Here is an 18,660-nt window from a genome sequence, read left to right as displayed (position 1 = left end):
CTGCTATAATAAAATGCTGCACGCCTGCTATTAGAGGTTATTTGGTACTAATCGGCAGGGCTTGTTAAAAGAGTTTAGGGTAGCGAGCACCATCAGGGGAGACACACAATGGAGAGGACACTAGCTTCTGCTCCACAGCAGGCTCGTCTTCTATGCTACACCTATAAGGGAAGCAGCAGCGGCCCGCTCATGCGCACTCCGGTTGTTTTTCACAAAGCTAGTCTTAAGTGAGCTGGCAGGCTGCAACCAGCCCGTCTTTGTACAGAGACCACAGAGCTGGATAGTAGCTGTGAACAGCATCTAGTGCTGTTACTTTTTAGCAATCCCAATGAAGTGTTTGTAGAGAATACACTGATCCTGCCTGCAAGCTTTTTGCACGGCAGAGGTATCGATCAGTGTAAAGTGAAGATCACATTTCATATGAGATCTTGACTTCCGTTGTTTTTTTTTCTTACAATATATTTTTATAGACTTTGTTATAAAACATGGTGCTGGGAAAGGTGAAGAGTTTGACAATAAGCTTTGACTGTCTCAATGACAGCAATGTCCCCGTCTATTCTAGTGGGGACACAGTCTCAGGAAGGGTCAATTTAGAAGTTACTGGGGAAATCAGAGTAAAATCTCTTAAAATTCATGCAAGAGGACATGCAAAAGTACGCTGGACAGAATCTAGAAATGCTGGATCCAACACTGCCTATACACAGAATTACACTGAAGAAGTAGAATATTTCAACCATAAAGACATCTTAATTGGGCACGAAAGAGGTAAGTCATTTTATTACACTGGTTAAAATTAAATACAGTCGTTTTGGATGCAAGAGGGTACGGCTTTGTATCTTGTTAGTTATTACAACCTGTTTATTTTTAAATGTATAGGTATTAAAAGCCAGAATACGAATACGAAAATAAAAGTGCAATGCTTCTTTCTGGAATTTAGATTTTGATTATACGGACATTTACTGTTAAAACTGCATTGAGGTGCATCTGCAAAGTGCCTACAAACAAGACTTTTTCCAACTACCTGCCCTTAAACAGAGCCTCTTTCATACGCACTTCCAATGCATGGGGACTTCATTTTTTTAATGTAAAAACACTTTTGTCCTATGGATCTGATTAGACATTAGGAGGCTTTTGCCTCCCTAGGGATTAAGAAAAACTGGAGCAGAAATCAGATGTAAATTATTTAGGGGTGGTTGGGTTTTTTTGGTAATCTCGTCATACATACTGAGATATAATTAATGCATAGAATTCTGCTTTTGACATTTACGGAAACAATCCCAATTTTCAAATTATATATTGATAATCCCTCAAGGATGGATAATTGTTGGCAGATAAAGGATTCCATGTGGTTTATTTTGACATATGCAGTCAGCACTCCACGTGTGGTTTTTTTTTTCCCCCTTTGCTTTAAACAAAGTTAGTAAAATACCTGAATTTTTTTATACACTAAATGTCAGTGAGACAGCTGTAAAGAAGTCTGTCTGAAAGGCCATTTAGAGTCCATTATTATATAATTAGACCATCATTTCTAAGTTAGGGAGTTCTGGAACCTGCATTCAATGAAACCTACTGTGCTAGCCCAAATGGAAATGAAAAGTACTGTGGAAAAGGGTCTAATTTAGGTTAGGAAAAGGGAATAAAGCATTTTCAAGAGAGGAGTGGGTCTTCAGATTGTTCATCTATTGTTTGGATGGTTACATTGTGGAAGTATAGGAGACTAAGCTTGTTTTTCTGAAGTTTCCACCCTTTGTTAGAAGCGGTTCAATCCTGTTTGGGACCAGTACTGGGGAGTGGGAGGGGGTGCTTATTCTCCTCTTAGCAGATTGGTTTACACGCGTCAGGTGATGGCGATGACTTAATTCCTAGCACAAGAAAATGATGTTAGAAGTGTTCATGTAATTTTCGGCTGTTCTCTCTTTTTACATCTATATGCAGCATATTTGCTGCAGAGATGAGTGTATGAGTAGGGTATTTTTCCCCCTTCCCTCCCTAAGAAATAAATATCAGTAAAGAAGTTATATAGTGTATGTTGCACTGACCCTAGATCATATATTTTACACAGCCATGGAAAGGGTTTCAGTTACCATGGAGGAAGCAGGTAGATGTAATTGGTAGAGGCATAGAGGTAAAAGGCTCTTTATTTTCCTACCGTGCAAACATTTCATGCATGCAAAGTGTATTTGCCTTCTCCCCTATTTGCAATCCCAGAATTCCCCACCCCCGTCACAGAGAAGTGCAAAAATGTATGCATGCTTCAGAGCAGAGTGTATGATCACAAGTATGTCCACAGAGGTTCCCAATGGCTGTTTCAAAAGCAAGAATGACTTTGCATGTGTGACTATATACCTCAGGAGTCTCTCCACCAGTACCATTCACATACCTCTATTTTTGGATGGGAAGCAGGAGACGGAAGGTGGAGTAGGTCTGCAAATGAGAAGCACTTGTAGATAAGCGCAGTGTGTGTTTACGTAAACGCCGGTGACTTATGCATTCACTTACACTGCGAGCTTGAAGCAGCTCAGCCGTCCGCTCCCTGTGCAGCTCAGCCAGGGACTGCTGCTACAGTGCACTCTGCGCTGAATGGAAAGGGTGAATGGAAAGGGACTTTCAAAGATTTAGGTCCGGCGGCACCTCTCAGCCTAGCCTGGTAATAGAGACCACGCCCAGTGCTCACTCAGTCATTGGCCTAGTGGGGTTTGTTAGCCTGTTGCTAAGGCGATGCCAGCCGCTAATTGGAGGGAGGGAAGCCGGGTGGAGCGGGGGTGGTGGCGGCGGCGGAGGACGAGGACGTAGCTAGCAGGCTCCAGTTAGTCCCGGGTCGCAGTGTGCGGTGGCTGCTCGCTGCTGCCTGGGGCTGGAATCCTCCCGGGGCCCAGCCCCCTCTCCCCAGCGCCGCGGAGCGGTTGGGGCCTGATCCCCGGGGAACTGAGAGGTTCCACGGTGGGAGCAGGATCGGGCCCTCCCCCCGCAGTCTCACTCTTAATGCAGCCGTTCTCCGTGCGGAGCGTGGCAGATCCTCCCCCCCCCCCGGCGGCTGCTCCGGTTGCGGCCCCTCGGGCTAGACCCGCTTTGCGCTGCTAGCAGGGCTTCGGCCCCGGGCAGGCGTGAGGCCGAGACTGGAGCGGCTCTGGCCTGAGTGCAGCGACCCGCGTGGCTTAGTCCCGGGCTGGCGGGCCCGGGTCGGGGGGCGCCCAGTGATCCAGGCCACATGGGGTGGGGGATTAGGGAGGAGAAGCAAATCCCCCCCCCAGCGGGCGTGCTCCGGCGCCCCCTGCCCACGCTTCGCCCTGGCGAACCAGCGCCCGGCTCTGAAAGCCCCGAGGCGCAGGGCTGGAGGCCGGCGGGGGAGCCCGGCCGGTAGGGTGGCGTTAGTGGGGCGCCGGGGCCCAGCCGGGCTGCAGTTTAGCTGCCGGCCCCCGTGGTGTGGGCTGGGATTTGGGTCCCTCCCGGCCCGTGGGGGGAGGCGGCACTGGGCGCCCCGCAGGCAAGGAGCACGGCACGCCGCTGCCAGGCAGCGGGCGGAGCAGAAGCCCGGGCAAGGGGCGGCCCCCCCGGCCTGCCAAACTGGGTTGCGCGTGGGGGAGGTGCTGAGCAAACGCGCTCGTGTAATGTATACGGTATGTATATGAGCGGCTGGCTGGCTGGGGAGCTGCTCGCGCCGGTTTAGGCCGGTCCTCTCCTGCTCTAGTCTGGTCTGTGATTGACAGCTCAGCACTTGTTTACCACAGCTTTGCTGCTGCTGCTGAGACTCAATGGGAGTGCTGAGCTGGCAGAAAGGAAGAGAAGGAGAGAAACTTCAGTGCCAGGAAATGATTAAAAAATAAAAAGGATAAAGACTAAAATGCCCTTGTGAAAATCTAGGATGCAGTTTCTGGGACATTGAATGCTGGAGATGTGCATAAATCTCCCTTAGTAGGTGTAGATGATCTGATCCTGTAGATATTATACCTCTTTCATACCACTTTTGGTAAAGTGGAAGTCAAGAGTGCAGGGGTGTGAAGGACTCTCCCTTTTTCTGCCCCCTTTTTGGGGGGGGGGGGGGAGCTATCAATCAGGTATATCTGTATTTGCCACGGCCTATCAACTCACTTAATTTGCATTTAAGTATTTATATTTAAAATAGGCTCCCCTCAAAATGAAAAGTTTGGCTGTTTCTCAAGTTTTATAGTTCACAGTAAAATACAATTTGCTAGCACTTCCAGCGTAACATCAATGAATCACAGATAAGAACAAGGAAGGTCAACTTTTCTGGAACAAGGAAAACTGATCCTCCCTGAATACCTATCTGAAGTTAAACATTTCAGATGGACTGGCGTTAAACAATGCTGATTATTTTGTAGTAGGTAGCCACCCTTCCACAACCTTTGATTTTGCTAGTACTTCCCACATCTCTTTACAGAACAGGATATTATTTGAGTGTAAGTTCTGAAGTCTGTTGCTAGGTAGGAAATAAAAGGAAGATGAATTGCTAAATTTAATCTTCTGGCGCAGACTCCATATTCAGTATAACATGGGATTACTTTTTGAATATCACTAAGCTATTTCATTTAAGACACCTAGAAATTCTATTTGAAAAGTGATTCCCATTATAATTTTGTAATATGTTTAAGTAGACGCTGGAATTGTAATAGTCATAGCCAAGCCTACGTTGAAATCAAGAATATTCTCTATTAAAATTGTGGCTAACATGCTTTTATGTAAATAGATTCTAAACGTGTTGCCTATACTTACAATCTATTTGGACTCAAAACAAAAAAATTGTTATCTTAGTAAGAAATATCACCATTCTTAAGAGTTTAGATGTTAATCCCTTACAATACAAACAAGAAACCTGTGTAATATACTGTGGTGTGTAAAATGTTAACAGGTGGAATAACGTACTGTGTTTTTCCTTTCTAGATGATGACAATTCTGAAGAAGGCCTCAACACTATTCATTCAGGAAGGCATGAATATGCATTCAGCTTTGAGCTTCCACAGACGTAAGTACCACATGTAATACCAATGCTGTATGCAATGATGTTGAAATACATACCCTTATGAAAACAAGCACTCTATGGAAAATTCCAGTTGTGAAAAAATGAAAAAAAATAAAAATAAAACCCTTTTCAATGGTGGTAGGGATTCCACTAAAACATGCTACAAGAACATAGTCCTATTAAACTATTAAAGAGGTTATTTTTATTCTAAGTGGCAACATTTTGAATATTAGGGCTATTAATTGAAGGGAAGCAATCATTTCCTTTTGTGAGCTGTTGCAAATGTAATGTGTGCCATTTGGTCATACCGTGCAATGTTTTACTCGCTATACAGCGGGTAAAGAAACCAGTTGACCACTGGACCCTGCAAAGTTTCTGGGATCACTTCCTGCTGAATCCAGGTTCTACTGGAGCCTTGTAGGTAAGCAGAGTTAGTGATAAGAAGATAATTTAATACTGATCTATTTGGGTTTATTTGGAACAGATGTGACAGAGTGAACTACATCTAAACAGATGGGGATAGACACCTTTGAGCGTTTAGACTAGTAAATGGGGGCAAAGGGACATATATATTCCAAGAGGGTGGTTATGCAGAAAGCAGGGTAGAAACAAGCGGATGGATAGATAGCAGGGAACAACATTGGGTCAGGCAATGTTAATACTTTAACAAAATGCAATCTAGACAAAGAAATGGGATGTCCCTCTTAGAAAATGCTAAAATGTACATAAATGCAAATATGACAAAATGGGAGATCTGAAATTCTTTATACACAGGAGATTTCAACATCACGGGCTTAACTCAAATATCAGTGGATACTAAGTAATGAGAGAGAGAAAGAGAGTGATCATAAAAGATTAGGAAGAACAGAAGCAGAGAGATGGAGACTTTCAATATAAAACAAAAGTACAGAAGTAATTGAGATAGGATATCCGAACTTGCATAGTATTTATCCAAGGTTTTCTAACTTCCACATTAAAACCAATGAAGTGCCTGATTATTAGAGATGCTGAGCACCTGCATTTCCTATGGCTTTGATGGAACTTGCAGATGCTCAGCACTTCTCAGGCTCAGTTGGACTAATGTGATACTGTTGGAAATGCTATACTATGACTAGAAACACATTCAAAAAGACCCCTCTGGAATTCTAGGCACTGGGCACTCAGATGAGAACATCATTTACCAATATCTAGAATGTTCTTTCGACTCAAATCTATGTCAAACTGTATTACACAGACTGTGCTTGTGTGTTCACAAAATTCTGTTCTCATTTTGCGAAAAATGTTTTTCCATTCTGTAATTGGGACTAGACTTTAGGAAATTAATCAAGAAGTAAACATGATATGGGTGAACAACCTGAGTAGTATTTTGGAGTTCAAAAGCAATGGTACTGTACTTAGGAGATGTAGGAGTTTGAGATGGGAAAAAAAGTAAATTATTACAAGATCTGGTCAAGAGTCTCTCCCGCCGCCCCCCCCACCCCCATGTTAATGACTTAAAAGCAACCATGAAATTAGCTCATGATGAAGAACTTTAGAAAGAGAGAACTGATGATAAAAGCCTGAAGAGTAACTTAGTATAGTGAAGTGGAGGGTATAAAGATAAAAAGCAAGAAATGGTGTAAACTCACTGGTTAAGTGCTAAAAAATAGGGTGATGTTGAGAAACAGGAGTGATGGATAAAAGCCTTCAACTTGGGTTTTAATAGCACTGAGAAAAAGTAAGCACACTTCTCAGATGTGCAGATAGAGGTGTCAAACTGTAGGTTGAAAGAAATTACTCTAGCACTGCATAAGGACAGTGAGGCTGTGTTTAATTCCTGTTTTTTGTGTGAAATTCTAGGATATAGAAATACAGAAGTACAAGTCAGGAAATCAGAATACTGCGGATTTGAGGCTCTTAGTTATTTTAGAATGTTAGAGAAATATAGGGATTGGTCAGGTAGGTTTTTGGAGTGTCTAAACTAGGTTTTCTTGAGCTAAAGTCAACTACAAGAACAAGAGGTTAAACTAGATAAGGAAGAATCAGACACGATAGGAATGTAGGCCCAATTAAACTGTACCCAGAGTAGTTAATGTACAAAATAGACTACCACAGATAGCAACTGGAGCAATTAATACTAATTTTAAAACCGTTGTTAGCCTTACTTTGTCCTAGAACTTAATATATTCCAGATTTAAAAGTAGCTTCTTGTAAGTTTAAAGGAAATATGTATCCCGGTGGCATGTTCCAACAAAATTCCTATGATAATAGTGAAAATTTCAACATACCTACTGTAAAATGAATTAAAATTCAACTACAGAGATTTTTTCTCCCAAACTTAATCCCTTTTGAAATATGGAAACTTTGCAAATAAGTTATGCTTAAATATTATGCAGCATAAACAATACAGTACAACTTATTGATTCTTATTCTGATCAGTTGTATCACTATTAGAAAGAGAGTATAAAGATTTACTCAATTTTGACCTTTGTGTCCTGCACAGACCACTTGCTACCTCATTCGAAGGCAGACATGGCAGTGTGCGCTATTGGGTGAAAGCCGAATTGCACAGGCCTTGGCTTTTACCAGTAAAATTAAAGAAGGAATTTACAGTCTTTGAACATATAGATATCAACACTCCTTCATTACTGGTAAGAATTGACAGAATTACTAATTGTTTTGTTTTTTTGGCATACAAAAAAAGTATAACTGAAACATCAAAATCTTCAATTTTTACTAATATGCTCGTTAAACTGCAGCTATGCTTTAAATATCAGATTTGAGCAACTCATAATAGCTGACATTTTGAAAACTAATTTCAAGTACTTGGAGTTGCTTATTTTTTAATTATCTACATTTAACTTAAGCTGTGAACTGCATACATGATAAACTATGAAATCTCTCTTTCAAGAGAAAATTGTATTAACTGTTCTTTGTTGATTTAATAAAGAATCATTTGTTTTATGAGAAGCAGTGTTACTCCTATGAATCTTTCAACAACAGACTGCTAACTTAAAAATGCAAAGTAAAATTGTACTACAGTGCATTATTCATAACTTCAATATGGATATTGTCTGCCAATGGGGAGAAATTATCACAATTCTGTAGAATATTTTTCTTAAATTTTATTTTACTAAACTATTTGGATATTGCATTAAGATGTTTTCCATGAGGCACTCATTTCAATCTGGCCTAAAATCCCTTTTCTTTTTTGCTCAAATGGCCATGTAGGCAATAAAATAAAGTCCATTGAAATAGGTTTCTTTTGTGTATGGATGGAAAAAAAATCTGATTTTTCTTAGATGATTCAGTGGGCTTTGGATCAGGGTCTTAACCCTAATCTCATGTAAGGCAACAACAGAAATACCATTGATTTAGATGGGAATGGCAGCAGGATAAATCTAGAAGGAAAGGAAATGTTAATATTCAAGTAGTCAAGGTTTGGGTTTTTTATTTATTTTGCAAAAGTAAAATGGAATGTGGGAATATGTCTTAATTACAGATTATTATATAGAAAGTAATACTGACAGTATGTTGTGGAAATATGGGCTAAAAACCACTAACCGTCATATATACAGTATTTTCTAATTTAAATTAAGTCAGAGTTGAGGATGAGCATGACATGGGTAGCTCTTTGGTTAATTACCACCGCTAGTGCTGGGATGACTTTTTAGGACAAAACTTGCTTGCTTTACTTACATAATACTATTGAAGTGAACAGGACTATTTTCATGAGTAAAACAAGCAGCAAGAGTTGGCCTTTAAACTCCAATGGTTATTCCTCTATGTTGACTAAAAGATATGTAGAGCTACTTCTGTTCTGCACTGAACCCAAATTTAATCATGGGTATCTATTATTATTCTTTTGCAGTCACCCCAAGCAGGCACAAAAGAAAAGACTCTCTGTTGTTGGTTTTGTACCTCAGGCCCAATATCCTTAAGTGCCAAAATTGAAAGGAAGGGCTACACCCCAGGTACGTAGCAGAACAGTTATAAAACCAAAAGACTTATTTTTTAAAAAGTATCCTTTTACATGTATAGCCATATGTAAATAATAAGTACTTGTGAGAATGGTGTTAATCAAAACAGAACGTGCAGTAGCTGTCTTCAAGTTGTTATAGTACATAAACTACACATTTTGTGTTGTTTGCTTATGTTGTGCATGATTCTGTTTCTGTTGAAATCAATGGGTGTTTTGCCAGTAAGCTCAGTAAGAGCAGCATCTGGCCCATTATAACCATGTTTAGATTGCTATGTGATATAACAAGAATAATATGAAATTCGGTTTTGTTCCAGGTGAATCAATTCAGATCTTTGCTGAGATTGAAAACTGCTCTTCCCGTATGGTGGTGCCAAAGGCAGCCATTTACCAAACTCAGGCATTCTATGCCAAAGGAAAAATGAAGGAAGTAAAACAGCTTGTTGCCAACTTGCGTGGGGAGTCCCTGTCATCTGGGAAAACGGAGACCTGGAATGGCAAACAGTTGAAAATTCCACCTGTTTCCCCCTCTATCCTTGACTGTAGTATAATCCGTGTAGAATACTCACTAATGGTAAGTAAAATGCTTAGATTGTCTCAAAGCATATATGATATGAATAATTTTCAAGGTGACATCCACACAAGTTTGAAACAAACTTAGATATTTTTAGCTAGTTGGCTGTGAAACCTACATATCTTCAGCAGTAATCTTTGCTGCATTATAATGAATAGTTTAAGTTCCAAATGCACATCGCAACAGGAAATTTACTAAGGGTGATTGGTTAGAACCAGGGCAAATCTTAAAATATTTGCTTGTCAGCTAAGCAGATATATAATGTAAGCGAAAGACTTGTACAGCTGGGCTCTGATGCTGAGAGAATGAGAATCCTCAGCTTCCATTTATTTTGGTTGGACTTCAGGGAGGTCAGCACTTTTCAGGATTGAGCCAAAAGGAGGAAGAGAAGCAAGACCCATGTGGATCTTAGAGTAGAATTTAGCTCACTAAATCAGACAAAGGGCTCATACAAAACCACAAAGACCATTTGTTTCAGGATTTAATCATGGTCTTTTTGTCATTTTTTTTAGGTGTATGTTGATATTCCTGGAGCAATGGATTTATTCCTTAATTTACCACTTGTCATTGGTACTATTCCTCTACACCCATTTGGCAGCAGAACGTCAAGTGTAAGCAGCCAGTGTAGCATGAATATGAACTGGCTTGGTCTGACACTGCCTGAAAGACCTGAAGGTAATTTGACAATACAACTCCCAAACAATTCACTGATATTTTTTTTTTTTTTTTACCCTAACACTTCACTGATTTATTAAGACCTAGATAATCCCCTCCCACAGTAAAAGACACAGGGCAAGAGGAAATCTTCTCAGGGTTTCTACCTTGTTGAAATCCCCTCCACATTATTCTACCATGGGGTTAGAGTTCCTTTTTGCCTCCCCTATCTGCCCCAACAACTGGCAGGTTCAGTGGAATCAGTGCACAGGATGTACAAAAGGACAGGGCCATCTGTGTGGAATTTGAGTACCTCCGCACCTGCTCTGTCTGTGGCAGCACAGCTCACTGCAGCTATGCTACCAAGATCTCATTGTGACCCCAGGATCCTTGGTAGCAGATGCTTTGTGGAAATGTAACAGTCTATATTCCCTTTTTTATGGGGATTTTCCACATGACTGGAGGGGGGAATGATGTGCATCCCTATTCCATCCTTTGGTGTACCTAGTCTTCAGCCCAGCTCCCAGTATGAATCCCAGCTTATGGAGAGCCCCTGTATGGGATCCAGAAGAATGGAGGTTGCCCTGCTCCCCCTATAGAAAATGTGGGGTTTCCTGTTTGGATTTCAGGGAGACAGTCAAGCCAAAGTAAATGAAAATTCTCAACATGTCTTAGTGTAAACTTATTTTCTTAGTTTTAAGTTAATTAGCATGGACTGTTGTTGCCCACAAGACAAACTAAAACACCTCTCACTGAGCACTTTTACCTACTAGTGCAAATTATAAAGTTTAATATTTGTTATGTTATGTATTTTGACATGCATAAGAACTGTTGTTCGAACTGCGTGTACCTTTTCCCTACAGCACCTCCTAGCTATGCAGAAGTGGTCACAGAGGAGCAAAGGCAGTCCAGCCTTGTACCCATAGCTGCTTGTGATGATTTTGAGAGGGCACTTCAAGGACCATTATTTGCATATATCCAGGAGTTTCGTTTTCTGCCTCCACCTCTCTATTCAGAGGTAAGCAAACAAAAATGCAGTTAGCCACAACAGTCTGTTTTGCGTTTTTGCATTCTCCATTCTAGTGGAGAAAGTTCAATAAGCAGAAAATGAGAACTTGTGTTCTACACCCTAAAATAATATAAAATCGCTAAAGAAAAACATGGAGCAAGATTTTTTTTCACTTACTTCAGAATTATGCTGGTATATTTCATTCACTTCACTGGCTAATGAAGATTTACATCAGTGTAGCAGACAGCATAATCTGGCCTATAAAGTGGTAGCTGCAAGTGCTTATCTCTACTTAAATAAAATGAAATCAGGCCACTTTTTTTTTTTATTTCAAGGTGCCTACATATGGATTTAGAGCTTAAACTTAAGACACCTACCTAAGAAAATTTTGGCCCTAGTCCTATAGGTAGGCTCTACAACAGAAATAGCCTGTTTTTTTTGTTGTTTTTTCCAGAGCTCCCAAGCACCCATCTTACACTAACGTAAGTAGGAGTAAGAAGTATTCCTTATGATCTTTCAAATTTCTTACTGGAGTGAGCTGATTATTCTTTTATCACTTTTACTCTTGTTTCTGTTGGGCCAGTAACCTTGAGTCTAATAGTAAACCAGGACAAATAATATTTATATCATCAGTCTTCATCTTATATCCCTTGATGTAGGCTACCCTCAGTTTTCACCATGTTTGAAAGGTAGTATATTCAGCGTGATAGTTTATCTATGCTTTGGATCTCTTGAGTGTTAGCACAAGTGTCTGCCAAGGGGCTTCTAGTCTCTTAGGGGCTAATTCCATCAATTTTTTTGCAAATTATCCAAAATACCTGATTTTTATACTGGAATCAGGTTCTCTCTTTTGTAATTACCTTTTACAATACAATTACATTTGTAATATGTCCTTTGACTATCAGTAGGTACTTCAATAGTACGTAGAAAACCATAGTTTGATAGGAAAGGGGGCAGGGCTGTATTGGTCACTTTCATTTATTGGATTACTAACATGTGATTCCAGTTTGGCCAGTTAGGCCTAATTGGACATAGCACTAGGTAAACTTAGCTACAGCACTAGGCCTGTGATTCTAGTTTTAATTCTTTTGGTTGGTTACCATTCAAGTATTGAGTTGACTTTTTTTGGTTTCTTGGTGATTTGGAAAGCATTTAACATTGTTTAGGTCCAGAATATCTCATACCTCCTTCAAATTAGTTTTTCTGCCTGCCATCCCAGGTCAGCTAGTGCTGGCTATTTGGCTTGTCTCTTCCTATTCTCTGTAGTCCCTCTGATGCAGGGCTTTCCTAAATCAGAATCCATTTTTGTAGAATAAGCTTCCAGCTGAGAAGTGACATGCTTGGATCAGGCTGATTTAAAATCTGCCTTAAATACAAGATTCTTCAATGCCACTTGGGATGGATTTTAAGCTTTATAAAACACCCTGGAATGAGCAGACAGTATCTGTGCCTGTTGAGTGATGTTTGTAACTGCAAGAAGGAAAACTATTCTTTTATTCTGCACAAATACTTTTATCCTTTGTTAACATGTTACCTTCTTTAGCTGTACTTTTGTCAATTCTACATTATTAGTTTAGATTGTAGAATGGTTAGTATTCCAGGTATGGAGTATTACAAATCAGTGGTGTTTTGATTTGTAATGTTAAAGACTCCAAACCAAGGATTTTGATCCACTATTGATTTGGGTATTGTTGATCCATTTTTCATGAAAGGAGCTCAAAGCCAGATTTTCATAGATATTTAGTTGCCTATATATGCAGAGAGGCACCTAGTAATATTTTTTCAAAAGGTCGTAAGTTTGACTCCTATTCATTTCTTAAATAGTAGTGACAGGTGGCAATACTGTACATTAAAATATCTATGTAAGATAACTAAAATCAGGCATTTAGTTTTTCTTTTCAAGATAGTATGTTACAAAAAATGAGAAGCAGGGAGAGCAAGGCTACATGACTTTGAAACACCTCAATGGCGGAAATTGGTTAACTGTCAAATTGTTCTAAAATAGTTCTTGACCAAAACTAAAATGACTTACTGATAATTTCTCTACCTTTTCAAGCAAAATGTCTGCATTTGATAAATCAGTGGAGTACATCAGTATAAGTTCATGAGTAATATTCAATGATAGCATTAGCAAGAAGTGTTTGTTTCATATATAAAATATAATTTTAAGCAAACTATTCAGCACATTTCAAATAACTGAAAATTGCTTGTGCCTTACTAATGACACTGTGTAATAATTTTCATTGTTTACATCAGGGATCGGCAGCCTTTGGCACACAGCCCACCAGGGTAAGTCCTCCTGGTGGGCCGGGCCGGTTTGTTTACCTGTCGCATCCGCAGGTTTGGCCAATCACAGCTCCCACTGGCCACGGTTCACCGCTCCAGGCTAATAGGGGCTGCGGGAAGCGGCGCAGACCAAGGGATGTGTTGGCTGCTGCTTCCTGCCAATATGGAACATTGGTCACCTGATCCAAAGTTCATTATAGTCAGCTAGTCACTTTCTATTGACTTTAGTGACCTTTAGATTGGGCACAGTATTTAACTTTTTTTTAAGTTGTAAATTAAATTTCTATTTTTTTCCTTCCATTCAGATTGATCCAAACCCAGATCAGCCCACAGATGATAGACCATCTTGTCCCTCTCGTTGAAGGAATTATTCACTAGCTGAGTTGACTTGGATTTTTAGTCGTATCTCTGCCGTGTTGAGGATCAAGGCGTCACATCAGAGAGATACTTTCAAAGGAAGTGGTATTGCTCTTGCCTGTAAAACGGTGAATAAGTGAAAACAACCTGTGATCATGCTTTTGAAGCCTACAACATCATAGGACTGCTCCACATGCTTGAAGACCTGAGCTTTTTTCCTTTTAAATACTGGCACATAACTAGGAGCAGCCTTATTAGCCTATGGTAATGTGTCAGAACACTCACCATGTTGTAAAAGAGGGATGACGTCCTCTTCTGATTTGAAAATTTGCACATGCACATTTCTTATGTTGTGCGGTTCAGTGTCACTACAGCTTTTTCTCATTTTATGCTGGACTGTTACCCCTTCTAACTTGTTTGTGGTCTGCACAACAAGGAGCAAAAAGAAAGCTTTGAAAACAAACTTTAAGATGACAAATGCACTGACTTTTCTTTTAATTTAATGTAGCCTGGACTTTACCTGCATATGCACATGCTCAGAATTGTCCTAGTAGACTGATTGTGTATCACCTCTTCAGCTGTGGATTTATTTACGAACATCAAATGCCTTCAAGCCAATCCTTCTTGCTGTATGTTTTGCAGCCTACTGTAGTAGATAAGCAACAGTTATATGGGGAAAAAAAACAGAAGGAGAATAATAGACTTCTGCAAGATTGTATACCTTCTTGATTTCTTAAGAATTTGTTGCCTTTCTACTATTACCGCAAAGAAGCATTTTGTTACAGACTGCCTAAAATCACTTAATCTCAGGTGAACTCATCACTTGCCAAACCCTTGGAGAGCTATCTGTGTTTTGTTTTGTACTGTTACTTTTTCTTTTTTTTTTTTCCCTTTGGTTTTTATTTGAGAGGGGGATTTAGAAAAGGGATATGCCCATAAGTAACAAATGCACCCTTTTTATCTTTCTGCAACTTCAGAAGAGATTGGTCAAGTTTTTGAAGCTTAAAAGAAGGCAGCACCAGCAGACACCAGCCAGCAGTTAAGGAAGAGTTTAAAACAAGAAATAGTAATGTACTGTCCATGATTCATAGTGAGGTTTCTCAACCAGTGAGGGTGGAAAGGGAAATTGAATTTATTTTTATACATAGTTAGTTAATCACCAAATCTATACATATAGTGAATTTCTAGTCTAAAAGTATATTTTAAAGTGCAAGAAGAGTATAGGGTTGGTGAAATGGCTCAGTTTTTTGTGCACTTTGTATTGTGTTTATCTTCAGGGTTTACAAAATTGTAAAATAAAAGATTCTCAGAAAAATGAAACTGGGCCAGAATATCAAAATTACCAGCCCTACTAGAATATTAGCTAGCAGAGATTTGCCTTGATGATTGCATTCCCTTTCATGCCCTCAAACCTAAAGCATGTAGCCAAGCAAAAGGATTGTAACTGTACAGCCACGTTATATGTAGAAAACTTCAACTACTTGAAGACTGGGGGCTTCCACCCTGCACAATGTGGAAGGGGTAAACTGTCAAGAGTATTTGGGACAAGGGCAGAGAACCATTGGATCCATTAGCACAAGTATCAGGATGTAGGCACTAAGAATTTTGTAGGTTCATTTGCAAAAGTTGTTCACGAATAAACTTTTTTCAAAAAGAATTCAAGCACGATTTTTAACAGAAGTAGTGTTTCTTGGGTTGGCTGTTTAACATTCATGTCTATTCTATCATTTAATGCCATGTATTACAAAGTGGTTGAAGATAAAAGTTAAGTCTCTGGCATGGTGGAATGATGGAATGCTGTCTTGCTTTTAAGGCTTTATAAAAAAAACAAAATAGGCTTTTCCATAAGTGGCCTTTATAAAAACATGGAAAACACTTCATGTTTAAAATGACAGGGTGAAAAAAACCCAGTGAAAATATGAGTCGCGTTTTAAGTGATTCAGTTAAAGGGTTTGGGCTTCAGCAAGCAAACTAGTATGCTGGATAATAAGGAAGTTGAGTGAATATTTTTTTTTAATCTTACTAGACCATTTTTTTGAATGTCCCTCCGCCACAAAAAGGAAAAAAACTGATGGGTTTGTTGGCATAAAAGGGCATTTGGTGGTTTTTCCTTTTTTTTCCTCTTTTTGTTTGTTTGAAACAGACTAGGGAACAATTGTTGGATATGCATAGCATTAAATACTTATCACAATATAATGAAAAATGACATACAAAGTAGGATTGACCAATATCATAATTGGCACTGCATCAAAGTGTGATCAGATTAAAAGTTCTAAAAATGTCAGTCATTTCCATTAAAGTATTTTACACGATTCTTTAGAGGCATTATTTTCTTCTTGTTATATAAATATTGGTCAATTCCTGATCTAAAACGTGAGCTTCACAGTTGTTAGCCCAGTATTCAAGATAGATTCCTGATTTTTGAATTAGGAAAAAATGAGTAAAATCCAAAATGTTAAGAGAAACAAAGTGCAATATTAAATGTTTGCTTTATGGATTATATTCTATGGCTGTTTGTACTTTCAGTTTGGTGCTGAATATGTCCTTGTAGACTGATTTCAGAAAAAAGTGGAAAACAACTTAATTTTTCCTATTGCTCTTCCTTGTGGAAAATAAACTTTTTTAACAAAAAACCCTTTGTCTTGGGGTGCTTTATGTAGACAGCTACAAAAGTTTTGCTATGAAATTATTTGAGAGAAGACATGAGACTTAACACTTTACTATTTACGTGACAAGTTGGGAAATTATAATCATAGGGCTCAGTCCTGAGATTGTCTTCAGTTTGAACTACTTATAGATATTTTTATTTAGGTCAGAAGGGACCATTATGATCATCTAGTCTGACCTCCTGCACAACGCAGGCCACAGAATTTCACCTGCCACTCCTGCAAAAAACCTCTCACCTATGTCTGAGCTATTGAAGTCCTCAAATCATGGTTCAAAGACTTCAAGGAGAAGAGAATCCTCCAGCAAGTGACCCGTGCCCTATGCTACAGAGGAAGGCGAGAAACCTCCAGCGCCTCTTCCAATCTGCCCTGGAGGAAAATTCCTTCCTGACCCCAAATATGGCGATCAGCTAAACCCTGAGCATATGGGCAAGATTCACTAGCCAGATACTACAGAAAATTCTTTCCTGGGTAACTCAGATCCCGCCCCATCTAATATTCTATCACAGGCCATTGGGCCTATTTACCATGAATATTTAATTACCAAAACCATGTTATCTCATCATATTATCTCCTCCATGAACTTCATCGAGTTTAATCTTAAAGCCAGATAGATCTTTTGCCCCCAATGGTTTGAGAGATCAGCCATTTAAACACCACAAGCACTAAGCTTCAGGCCCACTAGCTGCTGCTATGCAGCTATCCCAGTGACCTATCAAGACGGGTGGCAGTTAGCGTATTGTACCCTAGTTTCCCACATAGGAAAGCACTAATTTTTAGGATACTAAGTTTTTATATATAGTTATAGGGGGAACCATAGTGGCCCCCTATTCAAAATTTTACAGTTGCTTTTTGTTTGCGGGGAACGGGGGAGCACTAGTGCTTCCATGATTTGCATCTGGAACTTGGAAGAGCAGCAGATGATGTTGGGATCAGGAAGGTGCCTTTTGCTGCCCTCATGCATGTTGGGCAGTTATAAGCTGTTAATAATTCCCCTTTCCCATCTGTGTTTTGCTAAGTAGAGCTTGCTAGATACTGACCAGTAAAGTCCCTCAGTATTCCAACAATGAACACACTGCCCTGCAGTCCTGCTGCAGCATACCACACGCAGCTGAACCTCTGGCAAAATGTATTACCCACCTCCTGTATCAAAATATCATTTGGCCTAAGGGAAAGTTCACTGGGCTAGAAGCCAAGGACCCAGGACTCCTAGACTCACTTTTTCTACTTATTGATAATAGAGTTCTGTGGCCTTCACAACCCTTTATTGAGCAACGCCTTGTACTTCAAGACCAGTTACACAAGCTGAGAATGGAAACCAACTAGGAGATTGAAGCTACGTTTATGCTAGAGACCTTCCAGCAGCACAGCTGTACCAATGCTGCTGCACTGCTCTAAGATCTCTTGTGTAGCTGCACGATGGTGATGAGAGAGAGAGAGAGCTCTCCTGTCGACATAATTAAACTACCCCCAACCAGCAGCAGTAGCTATGTTGGCAGGAGATGTGATCCCACCATTAAAAATGGTTAAAGCTGCAAACTTAAACACTCAGGTTTGGAAATGCCAGAACTAAGATTTGTGTGCATGCAGATACATATGCTTCAAAATCCCTTAATCTTTGTTACTGGTAATAGTTTATATTAGTATTAAAACAATTTTAAAATCCTTGTTTACTTTTTGCCTTTCAAATTGGATATTCTGGTTTTTGCTTGCACTAGTGCAATTTTTCTGTGACTGAGTTTGCAAAATGGGATGATAGAACTTAAATTTATATGTAAGTGAACAGTAAAACAAATATTCTAATAATTTTGTTAAACCTTTTCTTGCAAAACCTACATTTTGGGGCTAGAATGATTTACTATTGTTCCTTCTAAGAGCAAGTTCATTGTCAGCATTAGCTATCAAGTTGGGAATTACTATCAAAGTTTTGACCTCTGAATATAGTCTATAGAAATGAGTGCATTTTATGTTCTTTAAAAATAAAAATACTGCTTCTGTACATATGTATGGGTCTGTACCACACACAGATATAATAAATAGTCTATACCCATCAGCTATTTACTTCTGACATCTGACTATGTTTATGTGTAGTTATCAGTCCAGGCTCTCTCAAAGTGGTGAAAGAAGTGACAAATTGTAATGCCTTCAGTATCCATGTTTCCAGATGAGATCTGGCAA

The 18,660-nt window shown here is 39.5% G+C and overlaps 1 protein-coding gene across 1 annotated transcript; it reads left to right on the top strand.

Annotated features, from left to right (window-relative positions):
• The first annotated feature begins 223 nt into the window (after nucleotides 1-223).
• On the top strand, nucleotides 224-14,514 carry ARRDC3 (arrestin domain containing 3). Its single transcript, XM_074952845.1, has 8 exons — nucleotides 224-765; nucleotides 4,900-4,981; nucleotides 7,461-7,608; nucleotides 8,829-8,931; nucleotides 9,254-9,510; nucleotides 10,023-10,185; nucleotides 11,028-11,182; nucleotides 13,765-14,514. Exons 1-8 carry the CDS (start codon nucleotides 486-488, stop codon nucleotides 13,819-13,821), a joined length of 1,245 nt encoding a protein of 414 aa, XP_074808946.1. The 5' UTR covers nucleotides 224-485; the 3' UTR covers nucleotides 13,822-14,514.
• Nucleotides 14,515-18,660: the final 4,146 nt, after the last annotated feature.

The sequence above is a fragment of the Natator depressus genome, chromosome 5, assembly GCF_965152275.1.
Source record: "Natator depressus isolate rNatDep1 chromosome 5, rNatDep2.hap1, whole genome shotgun sequence".
In the NCBI taxonomy this organism is placed as follows: domain Eukaryota; kingdom Metazoa; phylum Chordata; order Testudines; family Cheloniidae; genus Natator; species Natator depressus.
Note: the sequence above shows the minus strand (reverse complement) of the source record. Positions and strands in the feature narration are given on the sequence as shown.

What these genes read in the sequence shown, in the direction of transcription:
- ARRDC3 (XM_074952845.1), top strand. Translation starts at nt 486, where the DNA reads ATGGTGCTGGGAAAGGTGAAGAGTTTGACAATAAGCTTTGACTGTCTC. An exon ending in CTTAATTGGGCACGAAAGAG is followed by an intron (nt 766 to 4,899) that starts GTAAGTCATTTT and finishes TTTCCTTTCTAG; the next exon opens with ATGATGACAATTCTGAAGAA. An exon ending in AGCTTTGAGCTTCCACAGAC is followed by an intron (nt 4,982 to 7,460) that starts GTAAGTACCACA and finishes TGTCCTGCACAG; the next exon opens with ACCACTTGCTACCTCATTCG.